The 21,546-nt window shown below is 30.3% G+C and overlaps 1 protein-coding gene across 1 annotated transcript; it reads left to right on the top strand.

The window, feature by feature from the left end:
• The first annotated feature begins 13,022 nt into the window (after positions 1-13,022).
• LOC146872916 (uncharacterized) lies at positions 13,023-15,578 on the top strand. The gene is made up of 7 exons (XM_085657614.1): positions 13,023-13,270; positions 13,348-13,441; positions 13,494-13,701; positions 13,799-13,900; positions 14,006-14,871; positions 14,936-15,090; positions 15,170-15,578. Exons 1-7 carry the CDS (start codon positions 13,023-13,025, stop codon positions 15,576-15,578), a joined length of 2,082 nt encoding a protein of 693 aa, XP_085513740.1.
• Positions 15,579-21,546: the final 5,968 nt, after the last annotated feature.

The following is a 21,546-nucleotide window of genomic DNA, read 5'->3' as shown; positions in this document are numbered from 1 at the left end:
TCGTCATTACTATTATTAAAGATATTATCGTTATTATATTTTTATTATTATTATCAATGTTAAAATTATTATTGCTATTATTATCGTTATTTTCGGGGTTATCGTTTTTATCGTTATCGTTGTTATTATCGTTATTATTGTTATTATTATTATTTTTGTTACTATCATAATAATACTTATTACAATTAGTATCGTTATTATCGATATTATCGTCATTATCGTTTTTATCCATATTATAATTATCATCGTCCTTATCATTATTATTATCATTATTATTATTATTATTATTATTATTATCGTTATAGTCGTTTTTATTGTTTTTATCGGTATTGTTATTACAGTTATTATTGTTGTTATTATTAATATTTATATTAGCATTATTATTATTATTATTATTATGGTTATTATCGTTTTTATTGTTATTATTATTAGTATTATTGATATTACCATTATTATTATTATTATCATTATTATTATTGTTATTATTGTTGCTATCATTATTATCGTTTTAATCTCGATTTTTATTATTATAATTATTATTAGTATAATTTTTTTTATCGTTATTATGATTATTATCGTTTTTATTTTTACTATCGCTATTATCCCTATAATCGTTATTAGCGTAATTATTGTTATTATAGTTAATATTATTATCATTGTTATTATCGTTATTATGAATATTATAGTTAATATTACTTTGATTGTTGTTATCGTTATTATCGTAATTATTGCTATTACCATTATTATTATTATCATCGCTCCTATCGTTATTATTATTATTATTATTATTATTATTATTATTATTATTATTATCATTATTATCTTTGCATCCGTTATTATCGTTATTATCGTTATTATTGTTATTATTAATAATATAATTGTTTCCCTTGTTGTTATTATTGTTATGATTAATATTATTAAGGTTATTAATATTTTTATTATTAATATTATTATTATCATTACTATGTTTATTACTGTTGACAACGTTGCATTCGTTACTTTTGTAATTATCGTTATTATGGTTTTTATTTTTATTATCGTTATTTTCTTTATTATTATAATTATTATTATCGTTATTATAATTGTTATTGTCGATATTATCGTCATTATGGTTTTTGTCGTTATTATTACTATCACAGTTCTTTACGTTTTTATTATTAATATTATTATTATCATCGTTATTATTTGTATTGTCGCTATTCTCGCTAATATAGTCATTATCCTTTCAATCTATATTTCCGTTATTATTGTTATAATTAAGATTATTGCAATTATTATCGTTGTTAACATCATTATAGTCAATATCGTCATTATCGTCATTATCGTCATAATAGTTATTATCGTTATTATTATCTTCCGTATTATCGTTACTATTATTATTATTATTTATTTTATTTATTGTTACCATTAATAATAATTTTATTATTATTATTAATAATATTACTTTTTTTATTATTATTATTGCTCCTATCTTTATAATCGCTAATATCGTTAGAGTCGTTATTATCGTTATTATCGTCATTATCATTATTATCGTTAATATTGTTATTACCATTACAGTCGTTGTTGTCGTCATTATCGTTATAATCGTTATTATTATTTTTATCGCTAATATCTTGACTATCATTATTATCTTTATTATCGTTAATATTGTTATTATTATTTAATTATCGTTATGTTCGTTATTATCTTTCTTATCGACATTATCGTTATTATCGCTATTATCGTTATAATTAAGATTATCTTTACTATTGTCTTTATTAATGTTTTTTTCTGTATTATCGTCATTATCGTTATTATTATTACTATTATAACCGTTAATATCTTTGTTATTGTTACTATACCTATTATCGTTTCTATCGTTATAATTAACAATATCGTCATTATTATCGATATGAACTTCATAATCGTGGCTATCGTTATTATTATTATCATCGTTATTATCGTTGTTATTAATATTATTAATATTATTATTATTAATAATATTATTGTTATTATTAATATTATTATTAGTATTATTATTATCGTTACTACCGTTATTATCTTTATAGTTAAGAATATCGTCATTGTTATAGTAATTAACGTTATTATTGATATTATAGTTATTACCGTCATTATCGTTATTATCGTTTTTATCGATATTAGCGTTATTATCGTTGTTATAGTCAATAATATTATCATTGTTATTATTGTTATTATCGTTATTGTAGTTAATTTTATTATTATTGTTATTTCAGTTATTATCGTTATTATTATTATTATCGTCATAACCGTTATTATGGAAATTATAGTTACAATCGTTTTAATCGTTATTTTCGTCATTATCATTATTATCGTTATTTTCAATATTACCATTGTTATCGTTATTATTATAATTATTATTTTTATTATTAGTGATATTTTCGGAATTATCGTTTTAATTGTTTTTATCGATAATATCGTTATTACCGTTATTATAGTTATTATTGTTATTATTATTATTACCGTTCTTAGCGTTATTATCGGTCCAATCGTTATTATCCGTATTATCGTTAATATTACTATCATCGGTATATATAATTTTTTATACCGTTATTATCGTTTCATCGAAAATAGCGTTATAATCGTTATTATTGTTATTATTGTTAATACTGTTAATATCGATATTATCGTTGTTACTATTATTATTAATATTATTATTATTAGTAGCAATATTAAAATTATTATTATTCTTATCGTCACTATCGTTATTATCCTTTCCATATTTTTTATCGTTATTATAATTATTATTATTAATATTATTCTCGTTGTTGTTATCGTCATTATCGCCATTATCGTTATTATTGTTATCTTCATTATCATCGTTATTATAGTTATTATTATTTTTCTTATTATTATCGTTGTTGTCGTTATTAACGTTATTATCGTTACTATCATTATTTCGGATATTATTGATATTATTGATATTATTATTATGAATATCGATATTATCGTTGAATTTTATTATTATTGATATTATTATTGTTATTTTCGTTATTATCCTTGTAATCGTTATATTTGTTACTACAGTTATTATTCTTATCTTCATTATTATTGGTAATATTATTGATAACGTTATTAGCATTGTCATTATTGTTATTGTTAATTTTATTATAATTATCGTTAATATTTTTAAATTGTTGTTTTCGTTATTGTCGGTATTATCGTTATAATCGCTATTATTGTTATTATCGTTTTTATTATCGTTGTTATCTTTAGTATCGTTATAATTAAGATTATCGTCATTATCACTGTTATTTTCGCTATTTATATTATTGTTATTATTATTATAGTTTTTATCGTTATTATTATTATTATTATTATTATTATTATTATTATTATTATTATTATTATTATTATTATTATTATTATTACTATTTTTAGTATTATTATAATTTTGACCGTTATTATTATTATTATTGCTATAACAATCGGTATGTATGTTATTATGCTAATTATCGTTACTATCGCTATTGTCATTATAATAGTTATAATTGTTATTATCTTTATTACTGTTATTATCGATATTTTTATTTTAATCGTTATTATTATCAATATTATTATTAACGTTATTATCGTTATAATTTTTATTATTTATATTATCGATATTATCGTTGTTACTATTAATATTAATATTATTATTATTATTAATAATATTACTGTTATTATTATTAGTATCGTTATTATCGTTTGTATCCTTATAACCGCTATTATCGATGTTTATTTTAGTATCGTTATTATAGTTATTATTCTCGACATTATCTTTATAATCGTTATTATCGTCATTATCCCTTATTATTGTCATTATTATTATTACTGTTTTTATCGTTAATAATATGACTATTAATATTTTATCATCATTCCTATCTTTATTATGGTTTTTAACTTTGTTATCGATATTAAAATTATAATTTTTAATATCATCCGTTTATCCCGTTATTATCATCGTTATAATAAAGATTATCGTCATGATTGTCTGTATTATCGCTATTATTATCATTATTATTATCGTTATTATAATTGTTATTATTAATATTATTATGATCATTATTATTATTATCGTTTCTGTTTTCGTTGTAATCGTTATTATCGTTATAATCATTATTATCATTATTACTATCGTAATTAATGTTATAGTCGCTATTACCTATTTTATCGTTGTAATTAAGATTATCATTCTTATTACAGTTATTAACGTTATCAACGTTATTGTCGTCATTATCGCTATAATAGTTATAATCGATATAATCGTTCTTAACGTTATTATAGTTATTATCATTTTATTGCTTTAATTATTATTATTATCATTATTATTTCGTTATTATTATCAACATTATCGTTTTTATCGTTATTACCTTTTTCACCCATATTATCGAAATTAGTGTTATTATTGTTATAATTATTATTATCGTTATTATCATTATTATTATTATTATAATTATTATTATAGTCATTCTTGTTATAATTATCGTTATAATCGTTACTATTGTTTTTGTCGGTATCTACGCTATTGTCGTTATTATGGTTAAAATCGTTATTATCGTTATTATCGTTAGTATAATTATCATTATTATTGTCGTTATAATCGTTCTTATTGTAATTATTATTACTTTTATTATCGTTACTATCGTTATGATCGTTATTATCGGTATTATCGTATATATCGTTGTCATCGTTATTACCGTTATTACCATTATTATCGTTGTTGTTATATTTTTGTTATTATTAATATTATCCTTATTATTGATGTCGTTATTATAATTAATATTATTGCAGTCACAATCGTTATTATCGTTATTACTGTTATAATTGCTATTAATATAATTATCATTATTATTAATATTATTAATACTATCGGTAATATCGTTATTATCGTTATTAACGATATTAACGATTATTATCGTAATTAACGTTATTACCGTTATTATTAATATTACTGAAATTATGGTCAATATTATTATCGTTATTATCATTAATATTATCATTATCGTTAAAATTGTTACTAACGCTATTATCGTTATTATCCTATTTATCGTTATAGTGAAGATTATCGTAATTTTTACCGTAGTTAACGTTATCATCGTTATTATCGTCGTAATTGTTATTATCGTTATTATTATTATTATTGTCATTATCGGTATTATTATTATTATTATTATTGTTATTTTTTCATCATTATTATCTTTATTATCGTTTCTATCCTTATTATCGTTTCTATTGTTCTTATCCTTTCCATCGTTATTATCGTTATAATCATTATTATATTTATGATTTTCGTTATTATTATTGTTATTAAAATTATTATCATTATGACCGTCATTATCGTTATTACCGTTTTTATTATTATCATCAAAATAATCGTAATTTCTATTATATTTATCGTTACAACCGCTTTTATCGTTCTTATCGTTATTATCGTCATTATCGTTTTTATTATTATTATTATTATTATAATTATTATTATAGTTATTATAGTTATTATCGTTATTATCGTTATTACAACTACTATCGTTACAAACGCTATTATCGTTATTACCCTTATCACAGTGATTATCGTTATTATGGTTATTAACACTATTTCTATTGTTATCATTATTATTATTATTATTATCATTATTATTATTATTATTATAACCGTTATTATCGTTATTAATGCTATTATCTTTATTATTGCTATTAATATATTTACAGTTATTATCTTTAATATCGTTATTACCGATAATATCCTTTTTATCGTTAATTGTAATATGTTCACTACAATTATTATCCTTATTATCATTTTTATTTTTATAATCGTTATTATCGTTATCATTGTAATTATCGTTATAATAGTTTCTATCGTTAGTTTCATTATTAATGATATTACTATTATTGTTATTACAACAATTTGCGTTATTTTTATCATTAATAGCATTTTTCTCGTTATTAGAATTACTATCCTTATTATTATCGTTACTAAAGTTATTGTTGATATTAGCATTTTTATCGTTATTATCGTTATTAATATTATTATCATTATTATCGCATTTATCGTTATTATTTTTATTATTATAGTTATTATCATTATCATCCTTATTACCGTTATTATCGTTATTATCTTTATTACAGTAATTATCTTTAATACCGTTATTATTATTATTATTCCTAATATCGTTATTATTATTATCGTTATAATCGTTATTAACGCTAATATCATTACAATCATTATTATCGTTATTATCATTATTATTGTTATCATTATTATTATCGTTATTATCGTTGTTATTATTATTACTATTGTTATTATTGTTACCGTTATAATCGTTAATATTGCTATTGTCGTTATTTACGTTGTTGTGGAATTGACATCGGGGGTTGCCCAGGACTCCATACTGGGACCGGATATATGGAATATTTTCTACGACGATATCTTTCGTATGGTATTCCCTGAAGGTGCTTTCTTGGTTTGGTAGGCAAATGACATTGTAGTTGTCATAACCACAAGAGACACGGAGGGGGCACAGCTGCTGCTCAACCAGGTCATGCGGAGAGTCATCTCCTGGATGGAAGACCACGGGCTATTTCTAGCAGCCTAGAAGACAGAGATCGTGCTACTTACGAAGAAGCGCATCAACACCTTGCGCTGCTTCATTGTAAGACACGCGGTGGTCCAGAATATGTCGGCTATCAAATATCTCGGTGTAATGCTTCAAAACAAGCTGAATTATGGGGAGCACATAATCAGGGCAGCCGACAAGGCGGCGATAGTAGTAGCCTCGCTGGGCACACTCATGGCCAAGGTCAACGATCCCCGGCCGTGCATGAGGAGACTACTGATGCGTGCCGCCGAAATAGTGATGCTGTACGGTGCGGAAGTATTGGCCGAGGCGCTGCGAAAAGGGAAATATCGCAATCACATAACCGCGGTACAGAGGAGGGGCGCCCTCCGAATGGCGTGCTCCTACTGCATGGTCTCAGAGCCCGCAGTGCTAGTTGTCTCCGGGGTAATCCCGATCGATCTATTAGCCCAGGAGAGAAAATTCGTCCACCAGCAAAGGTGTGTCCTGGGAAAGGTGGAGGCATCAAGGCTCGCCAGGTTTTCCAGCATCAAGGCCTGGCAATGTAGATGGGAGCAGGAACGTAAGAGCAGTTGGACTGCCCGAATCATCAGTCAGCTAGACAACTGGATAAATCGGGCGGCGCGGGTAGTCGATTTCTACCTCATCCAATTTCTGACAGGGCATGGCCTGTTCCGCTTCTACCTGGCAAGAATGAGGAAGGTAGCAGACGCCAACTGCCCCTATGGGGACTCGATCAATGACGATGCCCACCATACGTTCTTTATATGTACTTGGTGGAACGCCGAACGACTAGACTTGGAACAGGACCTCGAAGACATCTGACCGGACAACATTGTCGAGAAAATGCTACGAGGGCAGAAGGAGTGGAACAAGGTGGCCTGGTACGTAAGGGCAATCTTAAGTAAAATGAAGAAGGAGGTGGATAGTACATGGACGAGCCACCAACGTTGCTCCTGGTTCCTCCCACGTGGAGCCGAAGAGGGAGCCCAGTTAAGGAACATGATGCAGTGGCGCCATCTTGAAGTATTGCTACATGGCGGAGCCGGGATAGTTTCTCTATGCAACTAGGATGGATATGAGTTTAGTCGGTAGTGCCTGTTCCAACGTTTAGCCCGACACTCCAGAGACTTTAATTGATAAACCAAATAGTGAGGGGTACCTTTGGCGGCCGGGGTTCCTGCGTTAGTGTGTAAAGTTTGGCATTCTCAGACCATCACAAAAAAAAGACCTTTCATTATTATCGACTTTATCGTTATTATCGTTATCATAGTTATAATCGTTATAAACATTATTATCTTTATAATCGTTATTATCGTAATTTTTATTATTATCGTTATTATTATCAATATTATTATTACCGTTATTATCGTTATTAACATTATTGTCGTCATTATCCCTAATATCGTTATTACAGTTAATGTTACTATTATCGTTATTATCTTTATTATAATTGTTATTGTTATTATCATTATAATCTTCATAATCGTTATCATCGTAATTATAGTTATTATCGTCATTAAGGTTATAATCGTTATTACTATTGTTAAAGTTTTTATTGTTATTATTATTACTATTATTATTATTATTACTATTATTAATATTTATAATGTTTTTATAGTTATTATTATTATTATTGTAATTATTATCGTTATTAATGATATTATCCTTATTATCGACATTATCGTTATTATCGTTATTATCCATATTATCATTATCACTGTTCATACTTTTATTATCGGTATTTTTGTTGTTATTAATATTATGAATATTATTATTATTATTAATATTATGAATATAATTATCGTTATTATCGTTATTATCGTTATTATAGATAATATTATTATTATGGTTATTATGTTTTTTAACGTTATTATTCTTATTATCTTTATTACCTTTTTCATTGATATTATCGATATTATGTTTATTTTCGTCATTACCGCTATTATAGTTATAACTATTATTAAAGTATTAATCGTTATTAATATTATTATTATTATTATTATTATTATTATTATTATTATTATTATTATTATTGTTATTATTATTATTATTATTTTTATTATTATTATTATTATTATTGTTATTATTATTATTATTATTTTTATTATTATTATTATTATTATTATTATTATTATTATTAATATTATTATTATTATTATTATTATTATTATTATTATTATTATTGTTATTGTTATTATTATTATTATTGTTGTTATTATTATTATTGTTATTGTTATTATTTTTATTGTTATTGTTATTATTATTATTATTATTATTATTATTATTATTAATATTATTATTATTATTATTATAATTATTATTACTATTATTATTATCATCGTTATTATTATTGATATTATCGTCATTACCGTTTTTTATTATTATTGTTATTATTGTCGTTATAATCGTTAGTATTATTATCATCTTTATTATTATCGTTATTAACGTTATTATCGTTATTATCGTTATTATTGTTATTATTATCGTTATTAAGAATATTATCGTTATTATGGTAATTGTCGATATAATCGTTGTTTTATTATTATTATCATTATTATCGTTATTATTTTTACTATTACTATTATTATTATTGTTATTATTATTATTATTAATATTATTATTGGTATTATTATTATAGTTATCATTATTATTGATATTATTATCGTTATTATCGTTATTATCGTTATTATCCTTATTATCGTTATCACTGTTCATACTTTTATTATCGGTATTTTTGTTGTTATTAATATTATGAATATTATTATTATTATTAATATTATGAATATAATTATCGTTATTATCGTTATTATCGTTATTATAGATAATATTATTATTATGGTTATTATGTTTTTTAACGTTATTATTCTTATTATCTTTATTACCTTTTTCATTGATATTATCGATATTATGTTTATTTTCGTCATTACCGCTATTATAGTTATAACTATTATTAAAGTATTTATCGTTATTAATATTATTATTATTATTATTATTATTATTATTATTATTATTATTATTATTATTATTATTATTATTATTATTATTATTGTTATTATTATTATTATTATTTTTATTATTATTATTATTATTATTATTATTATTATTATTATTATTATTAATATTATTATTATTATTATTATTATTATTATTATTATTATTGTTATTGTTATTATTATTATTATTGTTGTTATTATTATTATTGTTATTGTTATTATTTTTATTGTTATTGTTATTATTATTATTATTATTATTATTATTATTATTAATATTATTATTATTATTATTATTATAATTATTATTACTATTATTATTATCATCGTTATTATTATTGATATTATCGTCATTACCGTATTTTATTATTATTGTTATTATTGTCGTTATAATCGTTAGTATTATTATCATCTTTATTATTATCGTTATTAACGTTATTATCGTTATTATCGTTATTATTGTTATTATTATCGTTATTAAGAATATTATCGTTACTATGGTAATTGTCGATATAATCGTTGTTTTATTATTATTATCATTATTATCGTTATTATTTTTACTATTACTATTATTATTATTGTTATTATTATTATTATTAATATTATTATTGGTATTATTATTATAGTTATCATTATTATTGATATTATTATCGTTATTATCGTTATTATCTTTATTAAAGTTATAATCGTTATGATCGCTATTATCGTTATTTTTGTTATTATTATTATTATCGTTATTAGCCTTATTGTCGTTATAATCATTATTAGCATTTTATTTGTAATAATCCTTATTATTGTAATTATAATTATTATCGTTAACTTTATTATTATATTTATTGTTATTATTATTATCATTATTATATTTATTATAGTTATTATCTTTGTTATCGTAATTATCGTTATTATCGTTGTTATCGCTAACATTATTATTATCTTTAATATCGTTATTATCGTTATTATCGTTATTATTATTATCCTTATTATTGTTGTTAATTTTATTATAATTATTATCACTATTATCGTTATTATTGTCATTATTATGATAATTAACATTATTATATTTATTATCGTTACAATCGTTATTTTAATCATTATCGTTAATATTATTATTATTGTCATTTTCGTTTTTACCTTTGTTATAGTTATTATCGTTATTATAGTTATTTTAGTTATAATCGTTATTAGTTATTATCGTTATTATTGATATTATTATTTGGTTGGTGTGTATGAATTGTCGGATTGTCTTTAAATGTGAACGTTTTTCTCCCTGTTTTTGTTATGCTTTTGTTTTTGACATAACCTGGTTTATAGTCGTACTGTCCATTGCCAGGGTCACATTTTAGCAAGGAAGATTTTCTCAAAAGTGTTCCCTTTTGTTATTATCTTTGAATTTTGCACCGATATGAATTCATCCGACATTCGTGTTATTTTCTTATGTGAGTATAAACTTGGTAATTATAAGCAAAAGCTCCACGCAATATAAACCAGGCGATTGTGGAGAATACTGTGAACGATCGAAAAGTGCAGCGTCGGTTTAAAAAATTTCGATCTGGTGATTTTTCCCTGCAAAATGAACCGCGTGGAAGACCCGAAACGTTTGTGAAATATGATACTCTGAAAGCATTGGTGGAAACGAATCCAACTATTTCTTCAAGGGAACTTGCTGCCAGAATGGAAGTTGACCATACAACAATATTGCAACATCTTTCTGAAATTGGCAAGGTGAAAATATGGATAAGTGGATACCGCACGATCTAACCGAGCGAAATAAGCTGGATCGCTTGAACGTATGCTCATCATTGCTAACCCGATTTAATCGAGATCCATTTTTCGATCGGATCATTACTTGTGATGAAAAATGGGTTCATTACGACAATAGGAAATGGTATGCTCGGTGGCTTGATAGGGATTAGGCTTGTGCTCATACTCCACGGCCATCACTTCATCCACGGAAAATTTTAATCACAGTTTGGTGGAATGTGCCTGGAGTAATACACTACTCATTTCTTCGAACTGGAATGACAATTACAGCCGAAAAGTATTGCCAGTACATTGAAGAAATGCATGAAAAGTTGAAAAATATACGCCCATCACTTGTTAATCGGCATGGCCCAACACTTCTCCACGACAACACTCGGCCACATACATCGTACAAAACAATTGCAAAATTAAATGAATTATAACATGAAATTTTGCAGCACCTACCTTATTTACTGGATCTTTCGCCAATCGACTTTCATTTATTTAAACATTTAGAACTGTTTATATGGGCTAAACAGTACAAAAATAAAAACAGTCTGAAAAATGCCATATCAGAGTTTATTGATTCTAAAGATCAGAATTTCTTCAAGACAGGCATCTATGCATTAAAATCTCGTTGGGAAAAGAGTATTGAAGTAAATGGAGCATATTTTGAATAAATAAACAGCTTTTGGAAAAAGATATGCAGTTTAATATATTCATTTAAGAATCCGACATTTCATTCGCACCAAACTAATATTATTATAATGTAATTATCGTTATTATTACTATTATCATTATTATTATTAGTCTCGTTATTATTATTGTTATTATCGTCATAACCATATTTATTATTATTATTGTTATTATTGTCGTTATAATCGTTACTATTATTATCATCGTTATTATTATCGTTATTAATGTTATTATCGTTATTATCGTTATTATCGTTATTATTGTTATTATTATCGTTATTAACAATATTATCGTTATTAACAATATTATCGTTATTATAGTAATTGTCGATATAATCGTTGTTATTATTATTATCGTTACTACCGTCATTATTATTATCATTATTATTATTCTTATTATTATTATCGTTATTATTACTGTTAATAACGTTCCCCCTTGTGGGTAGCAGAATACCTCCACTGTACTTTCTGCTTGACGTAAGAGGTGACTAATAGGGACCGTGTGAACAATTTATGAAAGTACAGCTATTCCTCCCTTGGTTCTTCTGTTATATCTTTTTTTGTTCTTTCTCTCACTCTCAAGCTTCCTTCCTTTCCTATCCTTTCTTTGGGGAGCTTGCCTTCTAATAAGAAATTACTCATTATGGATTGTACATCGAAAGGCAAAAGCGAGGGTGGGAGGGACACCCATGCCACGATGGTGTCAAGTGGTGATAGCGCAGTCCACCTGCCGTCGTCGTCCAGCAGCTGCCAGGAGTTTGGGATAGGCAACCTGGCTCTAGCTTCGGATAATGCATCAGGGAGAGAACCATAGGAAGGTGACCTCCTTGCAGTGTGTCTAAAGCGGCGGGAAGGGTAAGATGTGAAGAAAGCTACTTGGAGGAGTAGCAAAGGGCTGCCAGGGCCGTTGAGATTATGCAGCTCTCCGGCTTGACGTCACCTATCCAGCCTGCGAAGGGGACACCATAAGATCGAGAGAGAGAGAAAACCTCGCGCAAGCGAAAGTTCTCCTTGCCAAAATGAAGTCGGCTATGACTAGACAGCCGAACGTAAACCATGCAATTAAGCAAGGGCTCCCAGAACAGAAGGAAATTATTGACAACCTCGAGTTCATGTATAAATCTCGAACAAAGGTCAATAAGGGAGCCAGGATCCTCGCCCAAGTTTCTCAGAGCCCATGGGCAAACTCTGTAACAGATGCTGGTACAATTAAGAGAGTAGCCACAAGCCCGACGCAGTTGTCTGATGAAAGCCTCAAAAGACCGAGGCAAGAGGCGACGACGATCGAATCCACCAAGTCGACGGAGGTCGTCAAGAAGAAAAAAAATATGATATAACCCGCAGAGAAGGCGGTGAAACCACCACAGCAGGAGAAAAAGGAGCCGATCAAATCGGAGGACAGGTCGAAAAAGAGAATGAAGCCGGACGCGATCCTCCAGTAACCTGCGCAAAGTAAAACTTACTCAGACATAATCGGAGCCATCCACCAGCGCATCGAGACCAGCGCTGCAGGGGTAGACGTCAGATCGGTCCAGCAGACCAGTACGGGAGAAGTTCTCCTCGAACTCAAGAAGACCACTACGGAGATTAGGGCCTCATTCGCAGAAACCTTGAGGAAAAGAGAGCAGCATCATGGAACTGGTCCCCAGAGCTACGCTGGAGATACGGGACTGCAATTGCTGCATATCGGTAGCAGAAGTTGAGGAGGCCCTAAAGAGGACCCTGCCAAACTACTCGAGGAAATTGGAGGTCAGAATGACAAATCTCAACGCGAGGCATTAGTACATCACGTTAGACGAACACGATAGGAGGCCACCCGTGATAAGGGCAGCGAGATCCCCCTGGTGGTACATAACAAAAATGGATCGAGAGGGACAGGCTTCAGTCACAGATGAAGGTCTGAGATCTTAGCAAATTAAACTCGTGAGTCTATCGCCAACTGCACAAGCCAGGAGGATGACTGCAGCAACTATGCAGCTCATCTAAAAGGCTTGCGCAATAGCGGTGCCAAAGAAGAGGACGGAACGGCTGAGGCGTCCTGCATACTGGTTGACGAACGAGATCGCAGATCTTCGAAAGAAGTACATAAGGCTTCGCAGGTTAGCACAACGAGAGAAGAGACGCGCCTTCGACGCTGCCTCCTTGGACGCAAAGTATCAATCGGCCAAAAAATTACTAAAGAGGTCCATCAAGGCCAGCCAGAGACCGTGCTGGAAGGAGGTAGGCATAGATATCGAGCAGAATCCATGTGGATTAGGGTACCAGATCGTCACTTCCAAACTGGGGACTTACACACAAGGAAATCCTCAGAACGCGAGAACCCTGGAGAACTTCGTTGATACATTATTCCCCTCACTGCCGAAGAGAGAGATTGGCCCGGCTGCTTCTGGCAGCCCTAAAAGGCCACAGTTTACGGAGGGTGAGATACTCAGGGCCGCATCTTTCATGCGGACCAAGAAAGCTCCAGGACCAAACAGCTTTCCAGCGGAAGTCAAGAAAGCCGTCGCGCAGATTCACCCTGAACACTTGTTAATCATGAATAATTTGTGCTTCAGGAAGAGCATCTTCCACGACCCGTGGAAGAAAGCGAGATTTGTGCTCAAAAGCAAGAGCAAGGGTCTAGCAGATGCCGCTTCGTCATACAGGCCTATTTGTATGCTCGATACAGCTGGCAAGCTCCTGGAGAAGCTGCATAAGCCACTGTTGCACGCGGCCGTGAGGGCAGCTTGCGATCTTGCTGCACGGCAGTATGGTTTTCGATTCGGCCTTTCTAGCATCCACGCAGTCCAGGAGATTGTTACAGCCGCAAAAATGAAGGAACGCGGGAATCACCTATCCCGCCCTTTGTGTCTGCTGGCCACCTTAGACGTGAGAAATGCCTTTAACTCCGTCAGGTGGGACTTGGCAATGGAGCGCTCGATCGTAATTTCAGCGTTCCGGAGTACCTACTCCGAATTCTCGGGATTTATCTGAACGAGCGCTTCCTAGTATACAGTACTTGCGATGGTCCAAGAAGCTTGGAGTTAACATCGGTGGCAGCCCAGGATTCCATACTGAGACTGGATATCTGGAATATTTTCTACAACGGTATCCTACGTAAGTCGGCTGTCAAATACTTAGGTGTAGTGCTCGACAATTAGCTCAATTTTGGAGAGCACATAATTAGAGCAGCCGACAAGGCGGCAAAAGTAGCAGCTTCATTGGGCACACTCATGGCCAACGTTAACAGTCCCCGACCGTACATAAGGCGATTACTGATGCGCGCTGCCGAAGAAGTGATACTGTATGGCACGAAAGTCTGTGCCGAGTCGCTGCCACACGAGAAATATCACAGGCGCATAGTCGCAGTGCAGATGAAGGGCGCTCTCCGAATCGCGTGCTCCAACCTCACGGTCTCGGAGCCCGCAGTGCTAGTGATCGCGGGGATAATCCCGATCGACCTACTAGCCAAGGAGAGACAATTCGTCCACCAGCAGAAGCCCGTTTTGGGGAAAGAGAAGGCATCAAGGATGGCCAGGTCTAGCAGCATCGAGGACTGGCAAAGCAGATGGGAACAGGAACATAGGGCCAGATAGACTGCCCGACTCATCAGTCGACTAGACATCTGGCTAAACCGGGAGGCGGGAAAGGTCGACTTCTACCTCACTCAATTTTTGACAGGGCATGGTCTGTTCTGCTCCTACCTTGCAAAAATGAGGAAGGTAGCAGACGGCAACTGTCCCTATGGCGACTCGACCGTCGACGACGCCCATCATACATTCTTCAAATGTGTTAGGTGGAGCGTCGAACGACTCGCCTTGGAGCAAGATCTCGGGGACATCTCGCCAGACAACGTTGTCGAGAAAATGCTCCGAGGTATTGCCGAAGGAAAAGTCCCGTATATGGACCTGATGCAGTGGCGCCATCCCGAAGTAATGCCGTATGGCGGTGCCGAGATGGTTTCATTATGCCACTAGGATGGATATGAGTTTAGTCGGTAGTACCTGGTGAGTCCGACACTCGAGGGACTTTAATGGGGAACCCAAATGGTGAAGGGTTTCTCTGGCGAGCGGGGTTCCTGAGTTAGGCATTTTCAGACCATCCAAAAAAAAAGATAAATTATTGTTGTTATTATTATTATTGTTATTATTACTGTTGTTATTATTATTGTTGTTATTTTTATTGTTATTATTATTGTTGTTATTATTATTGTTTTTATTGTTATTATTGTTATTATTATTGTTGTTATAGCTATTATTGTTGTAATGATTGTTATTATTATTGTTCTTATTATTATTATTTTTATTGATGTTATTATTGTTGTTATTACTGTTTTTGCTGTTATTATTGCTGTTTTTGTTGTTATTTTTGATATTGTTACTCTTATTATTAATGTTGTTACTGCTATTATTGTTATTGTTATTATTCTTCTTGTTATTGTCGTTAGTGTTATTACTCTTATCATCGTTGTTATTGTTGTTATTGTTACCATTATTAATATGGACGTTGTTGGTATTCTTATTATTATTGTTGTTATTGTTGTTATAGTTGTTTCTTTAGTTGTTATTTTTTCATTATTGTTGTTGTTGTGACTATTATTGTTATTGTTACTGTGCTTGTTATCATTTTAGTTATTGTTTTCGTGATTGTTATTACTATTGCTATTGCGACTGTTAATGATATTCTTATAGTTCTTAATATTGTTATTATTATTATTTCTTAATTGCTGTTATTGTTGTTGCTTTTATTTTTATTATCATTATTGTTATTATTGTTGTTTTTAATGTTGTTATTTTTGTTTATATTGATGTTTTTGTTGCTATAATTGTTCTTCTGATTGTTATTGTTAGTAATATTGTTATTTTTATTGTTCTTGATATCATTTTATTCCTTGTTATTGGTATTGTAATTGTTACTCCTATTGCTATTCCGACTGTTATTATTATTGTTATTGCTGTTATTACTGATGATATTGTTATTGTTATTATTGCTGTTATTGTTATTGTTTTTGTTATTATTGTTGTTATTGATGTTAGTGTTGTTATTATTGTTGCTATCGTTGTTAATATTGTTATAGTCGTTATTATTGTTGTTAATGTTTTTAATATTTTTCTTATTATTGTTATTGCTGTTTTTATAGTTATTTTTTTTGTTATTATTATTATTATTGATTTTATTGCTGTTCTTGTTCTTATTATTGCTGTTAGTGTTGTTATTGTTGTTATTATTGTTGTAATTGCTGTTATTATTGTTGTTATTATTGTTGTTATTGTTATTATGATAGCTTTTGTTTTGTAATGGTCTTTATTATTGTTGTTATTGTTATTATTGTTATTGTTGTTATTATAGTTGTTATTACTGTCATTGTTATTGTTATTATTGTTGCTCTTATTTATGATACGGTTGTTATTTTGTTATTGTAGTGGTTACAGTTGTTATTATTAATGTTATTTTAATGTTAGATTTATTATTATTACTATTTTTATTGTCGTTATTATTATTATTGATATTGTTATTGTTTTTGTTATTATTATTATCATTACTATTTTTTTATCGTAATTCTTATGGTTATCGTTATTGTTATTGTTCCTGTTATTATGATTATTATTACTATTGTTCTTATTGATATTCTTATTGTTATTTTTATTGTTGTTGTTGTTATTCTTATTGTTATTTGTATTGGTTTTGTTATTATTGCTATTATTGTTATTATTATTATTGTTGTTATTATTGTTTTTATTGTTTGATTTGTTGATATTTTCTTATTTCTCTTTAATTTTATTATTGTTGTTATTTTTATTATTATTATTGTTGTTTTTATTGTTGTTATAGTTTGATTTGTTGGTATTTTCTTGTTTCTTTTTAATTATATTATTGTTATTATTGTTATTATTGTTGTTGTTGTTATGATTATTGTTTTTATCTCTGTTTGCTTATTTTTATTGTTATTATATTCGTTGTTGTTATTCTTATAGATATTGTTAATTGTGTAATTATTATTATTATTGTTATTATTATTACTATTTTTGTTATTATTAATATTATTATTATTTTTATTGTTATTATTGTTATTATTATTGAAATTGTTACTGTTATTATTATTTTTATTATTATTGTTTGTTTTATTTGTTATGACTAATGTTATTGTAATTGTTATTGTTACTGTTCTTGTTCATGTTCTTGTTATTATTGTCATAATTGTTTTTTTTTCATTGTTATTATTAATGTTGTTATTGTCATTGTTACTGTTATAGTTATTATTATTTCCTTTCATCAGTATTATATTTGAAATTTTATTTTTTTTACTTGCATGGCTTTCTCTCCACTAGTCGTAAATTTTTCCTAATCCAGCAGCTGCTTTGGTTTGTAAGGCAGTCACATATCTTTCTTTCGTCTAATCGGAAAATTTTCAATCACTAGTGTCGCATTGGTTTACAAACCACTACCAAACCTATGCTTCGAATAGTCGGAGTATTATTAAGACTAACACTCTCTTTGTTTTGAGCGGCACTAGCATAAAATTCAACCGACTAGTTGGAATATTACCAAGTCCGATAGTCGCATTGTTTTGAAAGGCACCCGCATATCTTTCCCTCGACTTGTTGTAATATTTCCAATCCGACAGACGCTTTGATTCGAGAGGCATTCGCATATCATAGTGTCTGCTTGTTGTAATAATTCCTAGTTCTACAGTCGCACTAATTCGAGAGGCACTATTATAACTTACCCTAGACTAGTCGATAAATTTTCTACCCAGACAGTGGCATTGATTCCCAAATCACTCGCGAAGCTCTCTCTTTAACAGTCGGGTTATTTTCGAGTCAGAAAATCGCATTGGTACGAGAGGACTTATCATAATTTTCCGTCGACAAGTCGGAATACTTCCAACTCCGACAACCGCATTGGATCGATAAGCATTCGTATATCATTCCCTCAACTAGACGGTTTATTTCTAAGAACGCCAGTCGCATTGATTCGAGATTCACTCGCATGACATTCCTACGACCTGTCGGAATATTTCCAAGCCAGACAGTTGCATTTTTTCATATGTTACACACAATTGTCGAACGACCAGTTGGAATATTTCCAAGCCTGACAGATGCATTTGTTCACAAGTTACTTGTATAATCTTCCCTCGAATAGTCGGAACATTTCCAAGCCCACAAGTGTCTTTGGTTCGAGGGTCACTTGAATATCAATGCTTCGACTAGTCGGATATATATCCGAGTCCAACTGCCGTATTTGTTCCAGAGGCACTCGCATAACTTTCTATCGACTAGTCGTCATACGTCTAGATTCGACAGTAGCATTGGTAATGGAGGTATACACATAAAATTTTTGATTAATAGGAATATTTCTAAGAACGAAAGTCGCATTGTTTCACAAGTCACTCGCATAACTTTCCCTCGACTAGACGTGATATTTCCCAAACCTACTGCTGCATTGGATCACAAGTCACTCACATTACATACCCTCGACTAGTCGAAATAATACCAAGTACGATAGCAGCATTGGTTCGAGAGTCACGCGCATGATTTTCCTACGACAAGTCAGAATATTTCCAAGTCCGACGGTCGCCTTTTTTCGAGAGGCAATCGTATAACTTTCCTTCGAATAGTTGGTTAATTTCTAAAAACGACAGTCGCATTTTTTCGAGAATAACTCGCATAATTTTTCCTCGTCTAAGCGGAATATTTCCATGCACGACAGTCGCATTCGTTCGAAAGGCTCTAGCATAAAACTCCCTCGACTAGCGGGATACTTTGAAGTCTGCCAGTCACTTTGGTTCGAGAGACAGTCGCATATCATTCCCTCGACTATTAGGAATATGTCCAAGTCTGACAGATACATTGGTTCGAGTTGAATATGAATAACTTTCCCATAACTAGTCAGAAAATTTCCAAAAGACAATCGCATTTGTTCGAACGGCACTCATATAAAATTCGTTCAACTAAACGGGATATGTCCAAGTACGACAGTCGCGTTGATTTGAAAATCACTCGCATAACTTTCCCTCGACCAGTAGGATTATTTCCAACTCCGACAGTCATATAGGTTCACAAGTTACTCGCATAACTTTTCCTCGAATAGTAGGAATATTTCCAAGTATGACGGTCGCATTGGTTCGAAAGGCACAGGCATAAATTTCGCTCGACTAGAAGTAATATATCCAAGTCCGACTGTTTCATTCTTTCGAGAAGCACTCGGATAACTTCCCCTCGTCAAGCCGGAATATTTCCAACCACGATATTCGCATTGGATCGAAAGGCACTTCCATAATATTCTTCCGACTAGACGGCATATATCCAAGTACGACAATCGAAATATTTTGAGAGTCACTCGCATGGTTTTCTCACGACTAGTCGGAATAGATCTAGATCCGACAGTAGCATTGGTAATGGAGCTATTCGCATAACATCCCTCGATTAGTAGAAATATTTCCAAGTCCACAAGTCGCATTGGTTCACAAATCCCTCGCATTACTCTCACTCAACAAATCGATGTATATCTATGTTCGGCAGCGGCATTGTTTCGAGAGGACATTGAATAACTTTCTACCGATTAGGTAGAAATATTTTCAAGTCTGACAGTCGCATAGGTTCACACGTTACTCGTAATACTTACTCACGACATGTTGTTATATTTCCAAGCCTGACAGTCGCATTGGTTCACAAGTTATTCTCATAACTTTCCCTCATATAGTCAGAACATTTCAAAGTACGACGGTTTCTTTGGTTCGAGAGGCACTTGCATAATATTCCTACGACTATTCGGAATATTTCCAAGTCCAACAACCGTATTGGTATAAAAGGCACTCGTATAACTTTCCCTCGACTAACCTGCATATGTCTAGGTCCGACCGTAGCATTTGTAGTGGAGGAATTCGCAAAACATTCCCTCGATTAGTAGGAATGTTTCTAAGTCCGACAGTCGCATTGGTTCACAAGTCACTCGTATTACTTTCCCTCGACAAATTGAAATATTTCCTTGCCGTCAGTCGCATTGGATCCCAAGACAATCGTGTAACTTCCCCTCGACTAGTCATGATATTTCTAAGTCCTATCGCCGCATTGGTTCAAATGTCACTCATATTACTATCCCTCGACTAATCGAAATTATTCCAAGTCCGACAGCCGCGTTTGCTCAAGAGGTACTCGAATAACTTTCCTAAATTTAGTCAGATTATTTCCAAGCACGTCAGTAGCATCAGTTTGAAAGGCACTCGGATAAAATTCTCTCGACTATGTCGGATATGTCCAAGTACGATTGTCGCGTGGAATTGGGACTCACTCGCATAAATTTCCATTGAAAAGTCTAAATATTTCCAATCTGGACAGTCACATTGGTTCACAAGTTTGTCGCACAATATTCGCTCAACTTCTCGGTATATGTCTAGGTCCGACAGTAGCATTGGTAATAGAGTTAATTATATAACATTCCATTGATTAGTAGGAATAATTCTCAGTCCGGCAGTTGCTATGGTTCACAAGTAACTTGCATTACTTTCCCTCGACATGGCAAAATACTTTCAAATCCGACAGTCGCATTGGATCACAAGTCACT

This window comes from Vespa mandarinia, chromosome 6, assembly GCF_050613455.1.
Source record: "Vespa mandarinia isolate Hongniang chromosome 6, ASM5061345v1, whole genome shotgun sequence".
Classification (NCBI taxonomy): domain Eukaryota; kingdom Metazoa; phylum Arthropoda; class Insecta; order Hymenoptera; family Vespidae; genus Vespa; species Vespa mandarinia.
This window is presented reverse-complemented; position numbering and strand designations above follow the sequence as displayed.

Excerpts from the sequence above, each read along its gene's own strand:
- LOC146872916 (XM_085657614.1), top strand. The coding sequence starts at position 13,023 with ATGAAGTCGGCTATGACTAGACAGCCGAACGTAAACCATGCAATTAAG. Across the intron at positions 13,702-13,798 it reads GCTGCATATCGGTAGCAGAA|ACGAACACGATAGGAGGCCA; the intron begins GTTGAGGAGGCC and ends ACATCACGTTAG. Across the intron at positions 15,091-15,169 it reads CTGGAATATTTTCTACAACG|AGCAGCCGACAAGGCGGCAA; the intron begins GTATCCTACGTA and ends GCACATAATTAG.